Below are 8,063 nucleotides of genomic sequence, written 5' to 3' on the forward strand. Positions count from 1 at the left end.
TTGTTATATATCAATGAATATAACATCTTTAATTGATCTTACATAGTAACATTATATTTACATATAAAGTGGTTCTACTGTAATCCGGATATGAAACTTTAGAAATAAAAGATGAACAGACAAGCGTCAGTAATTATTTTTTTGGAGATGATGTTTAATACATTCTTTTCCTTGTTTGTTGTTTATTGCATTGTGATTTATAGTAATGTATCACAGTTTCCATTAATTTAGTACAGTTGAAATATACGAATGGAGTTACGATCATCCGCAGTACTACATTCGTTGGAAACCACAAACTTTTCACCATTTACAGCTATTGCACTTGGTTTTTCTATTCCATGTGTAGATGTCAACAGTACCCGGACACGTGTCCCGTCCCCAGACATTTGTACGACGTTTTGTGAATAAAAACCACACACGTAAATGTTTCCCTCACTGTCTATGTCTATTCCATTAGAACCTCTAACGACACCAACCTTCATCACGTCCGTGCGTCGTTTGTCTGGCGACAGTCTGGACACGGCGACTTGTCCGTTTTTGTTGCTAAAAGTACTGACGAGTATATCATCTGTCTCAGTATCATGTGCCAGGTTCCAGCATATTTTGTCATATTTGTGTAACATGTCAGTGTCTCCGTCCTGTGTTAGACTGTACACTTCTCCATCAGAGCCACTCACTACAAACTTCCCGTCTGTATGTGTGATACCACGTAATTCTTTGTCTATGTTGATGACAGATGACAGGGATAGTTTTTTGTCCTCCACTTTTACCACATGTACACCTTTACCTCGGACAGCGACTGCCACAGTAGTGTTGTTCACCAAACACATATCACAAGGATCTCCAGGAACGGTCAACTGATCCAGGTACTGTCCTTCGTCTGTAAACAGTTTCAGTCTCTTGTTTCTCCAGTCACTAACTACTATGTTGTTATCTGGAAGGTACACAATTCCACATATCCTAAGAGTCGATTTATCAGCTGGAATACGTACGTTGAACTTCCTTATCTCCTTCGCTTGGCGTTCTGACAGCGGTTGTGGAAGGAACCCAGGATCAACAGGAAAACGTCGCCGCAGTTTCTCAATCACAATCTTCCCCAACATCTGATCACCTTGAGTGCCAGGTTTAGGAACCTGATGCTGAATACAGACGGATGTATAGGGCTCCCTCATGTCTTTGATCAGGTCCTGACATGACTCGATCTCGGCCTGTCCCCTCTGATACATCATTATAACCTCCATGGGGTTGTTTTCCTCTACAGCTTTGACGGAGGACTTCATAGTATTTTGCATACCCTTCATCAGACGATCACATTGCCGTAACCACACCTCGATGTTCTCTTTCTCATCCTTATACTTTGTGACCAAATCATCCGTGACGGCTTTCTGACATTCATCTAGTTCTTCCTCGATCCTCTGGCGTAGATCTGTGATGCTCTTCAGAGCATTTTCTTGATTTTGAACTAAGGTATGGATCTGTTCTTCAAAGTCCTTCACTAACGACTTCATGGCTTCAGCACCTTTCTTCAGCATCTCTTTCATGTCTCTTAGTCGTGTCCCACTTTTTAACCTCTCTAAATATTCCTTGGCTGTCATCACCACTTCCTGTTCACACTGCCTGTGGTATTTGATCATGCATACATGGCACCCAAGACGTTGGTGCTTTTCACAATACCAAAGGATTTTTTCTTCATGTTGATCACATTTCGAAAGAGATTCCTCCGGTTTTGACCTGCTGATATCATACTCACTGATATCTAAGATATCACAGTCATTGTGTATGATGTCATGATGTTGTTCCTTACAGTTCTCACAAAAATGAGCGTTCATCATTTTACACCAAAATTTGGCTGGATTAGTCGGGTTACCTTTGGTTTGGCAAGGTTTGCAGTATGGTAATTCAGATGAACGTTCCTTTAGCTGGATCAAGTCCTGGATTACGACATTAGTCGGGAACTGTTCCGCCCATTTCTCCTTTGGATCAGCTTGATTGACAGGGGAGGTCGTCCTCCGACAGATTGGACAGGGAAATGATGTATCTGACATCCTCTTCCCAGATATTTCCTTGGCGATGTAAGTCCCAAGACATTCCTGACAGAAGCTGTGTAGACAAGGTAGGGACTTGGGTTGTTGGAGTCTATCAAGGCAGATTGGACACTCAAGTAAATGTAGGTCGAGTTCTGGAGGACGTCCGCCTTCAGCCATTGGAGTTATCGGTAGTGATCAAGGTCGATCTAAAAATTAATCATCATAAAGGTAATTAAATGTAATGAATTTGGTATCATGTTTGCTAAAAAAGAAAAAGTGCATTATACTATATTTGTATACATGTATATATTTAATTCATTCTATCATATAGCCAGTTAATTTCGAGGGTATGATGTTTTTACCATTTCACAGGACATTCATATGACTGCAAAAAGTATGCAAACAATTGTAGATTTGAGTTCTGCAAGTCCACATGATTCAGTACATATTTCTGTCACCAAATAACCATTTCATTATGTTTACTGAAATCTACAATTTTTTTTTTTGCATATTTTACCAAAATTTACAAACAACACAAGTTTCACAACATTGTAAGAGTCAACAAGTAATATCTAAGGTTAGGACAGGTGCATACATAGACTCTTTTTAGTAACAAGTTATGTCCAACTACACCTAAGAAGTGATATATAGGCATACAAAAAATCACACGTTTACACGGGGTCTTAAACTTTAAGTAAAACTAATATAACAAATTCAGCTAAGACTTGATATATGAATCACAACTACAGTTATTAATAAGCAGGAAGATAATTAAATTTGTAAATATTTTTCTCAATTTGACATAAAGACAGATCCATATGATCAATTCGTTAAATAAATGGAGGATCTGAAGACATCACATACAAATGTATGGGTTCACGTTCTGTACTTCAGATTAAATGCATTTTATACATAATTGTTACATTAAGTGAAAATGACATGTCGTCCCATTATACATATTACGTTAAGATTTGTTATGCTCTTTGGGCGAAATGACTACATGAAAAAAACAAATTTAACAACGCTTTCATACTATTTCGTCCCATGAAATACATTTCCAAGATTTTGGAAGCAGACATTTGATTGACCCGTAGTTATATAATGGGATGTTTTCAGATCATTGACCTTTATCCATTGGAGTAATGATATCGTCTGTATTTGAATCAGATTGTATATTTTTGTCATTGTTTTTCTCTACTTTCGGTTTCTACTTCGTTAGCGTTACAGTACAGACTTGAGGATTAATTTGTCGATTAATGATGTCAATACACTATACTTAATGTTATACACAAGATAGCCCAGTGATTAAACTATGATATCTAGTTCTTCGAATGAAAAATCCTGAATACACTGTGTACATGAACCGCACAATACTCACCACTCACAGTCACCACAGATCACTCCCATAGATACGGAACGTTACAAAGGGAAGTAACTATAGATCTAAAATATGATCACAATAATTCTTCCGTGTTGTTGTAGACGAATGCATTGCATGATGAATTTTTAAAGTTGTTGAAAAATATTTTCTTGCTTAGCTATTGCATCTATGTGTATACTGTTTGCATATGTTTTAAAATAATAACTGTACTACATGAATAATTTTGTTTTAATGCATTTTGCGAGGTTTATTGTACGATAGAACAAATTGTTGAGTGATTTTTTTCATCATTTTCCGGATTTTCCTATAACATTGTAGGTTTGTAACATATTGGTGGAATATCTCGAAAACGAGCAGGTCTGGAACACTTTCTAATTCGATTGCGGCTTAATTTTAAATAGCTTAAATCAATTTAACTTTTTTCTGCAAAATTTTGAAAATATGTAATTTTTATTTTTGTTTGGTATAACATATACAATTATATAGTGAAAATAATTTTGGTCTGAGGACATATATAACGTATCAATAAACACAAGAACAATGCAATAATTTAGATTGTTTTGCCATTGTGATAGAAATCCCCATTTTCAGGTATATTTAAGAAAAAGAATTTCCTTTTTTAGGCCAAAAATCATAATGTTTTGCAAATTTTTGTGGTATTTTTTTCTGTTCAGCGCATAAAATGGAATGTTCTGCAGAATAATCATAAATACAAATATATTTTTACAGTTAAATAACTATATTTAGATTTATAGTATGTGCCGTGAATAAAACATCACATGTAGAATGTTATAATCAATGTGTGACATCACGTGGAGTATTAATTAGGATGTCATAATCAATATGTGACATCACATGTAGTATTAATTAGGATGTCATAATCAATATGTGACATCACATGTAGTATTAATTAGGATGTCATAAAGTGACATCACGTGTAGCATTAATTAGGATTTGGTATTATGCAATTGTGTTGGTAGCCAAAAGGGAGCGCGTTGGCCTAGTGGTTTAACTGTTCCGACATATTACCACAAGCCCTCCACCTCTGAGTTGCAAGGCTGAATCCCACGTAGGATATATAGTTGCCAGGTACTGGCCGCTGGTAGGTGGTTTTTCTCATGGTACTCCTGCTTTCCTCCACCAATAGACCTGACACATCCTTAAATGACTTGGCTGTTAATGGGACGATATCTACAAAAGCGCACTACGGTATAACTAGAAACATTTCATTTCAGTTATAATTCAATTTGTCCATTAATGTAAACTATGTGATAAATATAACATTACACTCGTGGCTGTGGAATATGAAATGTTGGATAGTTGGGTATGCAACTTGTGTAAAGGCTCGTACGTGGTATATCAAATTATACCACTATACATTCCCACAAATGTAAGATCTATATCTAACATGAGGTTGAGAAAATTAACAAAGGCTTGTTATATATCCATCAATAGAACATCTTTAATTCAGCTTACATCAAGTGGCTCTACCGGATTCGTAGACGAAAGATTAGAAAATGAAAGATGAACAGACAAGCGTCATTAATTACTTTCTCATTTTAATCATCATACAAGTTATTTTTTGGGATGTGATGTTTAATGCATTTATGTAAAGTAACTTAGTTTCCATCAATTCAGCAAAGTTGAACGATACGAATGCAGCTTCGGGCATCCGCAGTATCACTGGCGTTGGCAACCACAAACCTTTCACCATTAACAGCTATTACCCTTTGATTCTGTGTTCCATCTGAAGATGTCAACAGTTCCCGGACACGTGTCCCATCCCCAGACATCTGTACGACGTTGTGTGAAAAACAAACCACACACGTAGATGTTCCCTTCCATGTCTACATCTATTCCAGCAGAACCTCTCACGACACCAACCTTCATCACGTCTGTGCGGCGTTTGTCTGTGTGAGTGGACACTGCGACTTGTCCCTTTTTGTTATCACCAGTACTTACAAGTATGTCTCCTGTCTCTGTATCATGTGCCAGCTTCCAGCATGTTGAGTCATATTTGTGTAACATGTCAGTGGCTCCGTCCTGTGTTAGACTGTACACTCCTCCTCCACCCCATCCTCGATACTCCAGGGCTTCCGATCACTAGCGATCTCTACACCCCTGGACTATCTCATAGTGAAATTGAAGGCAGTTCAGCCGAAAACATTTGACCAATCACAGGCCAGCAAAGATTTCCTTTGAAGACTACAGAGAGAGCGATGACCAATATCGAAGCCACACAGTCGACCACAGTGTACCGTTATACGCTCTTTTGATATACATCAAATGACTAAATTACCTGTTCTATTCTGTTGCCTCCAATTTTACTATGAGATAGTCCAGGGGTGTAGAGATCGTAAGTGATCGGAAGCCCCGGAATATCGAGGATGCCTCCACCCTCACTCACTACAAACCTCCCGTTTGTATGTGTGATACCACGTAATTCTTTGTCTATGTTGATGACAGAGATAGTTTTTTTGTCCTCCACTTTTACCACATGTACACCTTTATCAGAGACATTGACTGCCACTGTTGTCCACCAAACACATATCACTAGGGTTTCGTGGAACGGTCAAATGATCCAGGTACTATCCTACTTCTGTAAACAGTTTCAGTCTCTTGTTCTCCTAGTCACTAAGAACTATGTTGTTATCTGGAGATCATCATACGATCTGTAAGTAATCGTAACCCCTGGAGATCCTCATACGATCTGTAAGTGATCGTAACCCCTGGAGATCCTCATACGATCTGTAAGTGATCGTAACCCCTGGAGATCCTCATACGATATGTAAGTGATCGTAAACCTGGAGATCCTCATACGATCTGTAAGTGATCGTAACCCCTGGAGATCATCATACAATCTGTAAGTGATCGTAACCCCTAGAGATCCTCATACGATCTGTAAGTGATCGTAACCCCTGGAGATCCTCATACAATCTGTAAGTGATCGTAACCCCTGGAGATCCTCATACGATCTGTAAGTGATCGTAACCCCTGGAGATCCTCATACGATCTGTAAGTGATCGTAACCCCTGGAGATCCTCATACGATCTGTAAGTGATCGTAACCCCTGGAGATCCTCATACGATCTGTAAGTGATCGTAACCCTGGAGATCCTCATACGATCTGTAAGTGATCGTAACCCCTTGAGATCCTCATACGATCTGTAAGTGATCGTAACCCCTGGAGATCCTCATACGATCTGTAAGTGATCGTAACCCCTGGAGATCCTCATACGATATGTAAGTGATCGTAACCCTGGAGATCCTCATACGATCTGTAAGTGATCGTAATCCCTGGAGATCCTCATACGATCTGTAAGTGATCGTAACCCTGGAGATCCTCATACGATCTGTAAGTGATCGTAACCCCTGGAGATCCTCATACGATCTGTAAGTGATCGTAACCCCTGGAGATCCTCATACGATCTGTAAGTGATCGTAACCCCTGGAGATCCTCATACGATATGTAAGTGATCGTAGTAACCCTGGAGATCCTCATACGATCTGTAAGTGATCGTAACCCCTGGAGATCCTCATACGATATGTAAGTGATCGTAACCCTGGAGATCCTCATACGATATGTAAGTGATCGTAACCCCTGGAGATCCTCATACGATATGTAAGTGATCGTAATCCCTGGAGATCCTCAAACGATCTGTAAGTGATCGTAACCCCTAGAGATCCTCATACGATCTGTAAGTGATCGTAACCCCTGGAGATCCTCATACGATCTGTAAGTGATCGTAACCCCTGGAGATCATCATACGATCTGTTACAAATGATCGTAACCCCTGGAGATCATCATACGATCTGTGACTGGATATCGCCATACGATCTGCAAATGATCGTAACTCAGTCCTGGAGATCTATATCGAGGATGATGATAAAACTGTGCCTTATTTAGTTATCACTTTTGATATCGCCATTGCCATCAGAACTTTTCAATCTTTACTGACATCATCTGGTACTGATCCGTCATAATACCAGAGATTTACACTTGTAAATGTATTTAAATCTCTGATAATACATATTTTTGACAAGAAAAACGAACCGTGTTTTAATTGAATCAATCTATATCAGTGATCATCTATATATAGTATTATATACCACTGTTTTCAGTTAAATTATCGAAACATATTTTATCACAGTCAGATTAACACAAGGATTTATAAGTTGCCAGGCTTACCGTTTTCCTGAAGCGGGCCGTCATTTCATGAGATGTATTTTTGTTCTTTTGACTCGATAAGACAAGTATTTATTGAGAAAAATGTTTTTTTTATTCCCGGTTTATAATCGTCTCCCGTGATGTTTCGTAGTGTTTAAAATCCTTTAAAGAAGATTTAATATTTCTAAAAAAAAAGTATATAATACAGAATTTTCAGTTTAAAATATGAACTAACAATAACTGTACAGTACAAGTGAGAATGATTTGTCTATTCCTTGTTTTAAGGACGGAATATTAGAAAAAATTTGGTATTTCATTATTTTGTCTTGACAGACTGGTATGATTCCGGATGCTAACGGTTTTTATGTTCTGCATTTTAGTATCACCCTCCATGTGCAACTTCCGGTTATATACAAATGGACGATGGCGATTCATTCTATATGGCAAGATTCCCTGCTATTTTTAGATCGGTCTGTTGGCAATCAGGC

At 38.2% G+C, this 8,063-nt stretch overlaps 1 protein-coding gene and 1 pseudogene across 1 annotated transcript; both read right to left on the reverse strand.

The window, feature by feature from the left end:
- On the reverse strand, positions 1-3,483 carry LOC138306954 (transcription intermediary factor 1-beta-like). Its single transcript, XM_069247550.1, has 2 exons — positions 3,406-3,483; positions 1-2,233 (listed from the first exon to the last, which is right to left on the reverse strand). The coding sequence occupies exon 2, from the start codon at positions 2,202-2,204 to the stop codon at positions 228-230; it is 1,977 nt and encodes a 658-aa protein (XP_069103651.1). The 5' UTR covers positions 2,205-2,233; positions 3,406-3,483; the 3' UTR covers positions 1-227.
- Positions 3,484-5,042: 1,559 nt separating this feature from the next.
- Positions 5,043-6,755, reverse strand: LOC138307192 (uncharacterized; annotated as a pseudogene).
- Positions 6,756-8,063: the final 1,308 nt, after the last annotated feature.

This window comes from Argopecten irradians, chromosome 14 (genome assembly GCF_041381155.1).
Source record: "Argopecten irradians isolate NY chromosome 14, Ai_NY, whole genome shotgun sequence".
Lineage (NCBI taxonomy): Eukaryota > Metazoa > Mollusca > Bivalvia > Pectinida > Pectinidae > Argopecten > Argopecten irradians.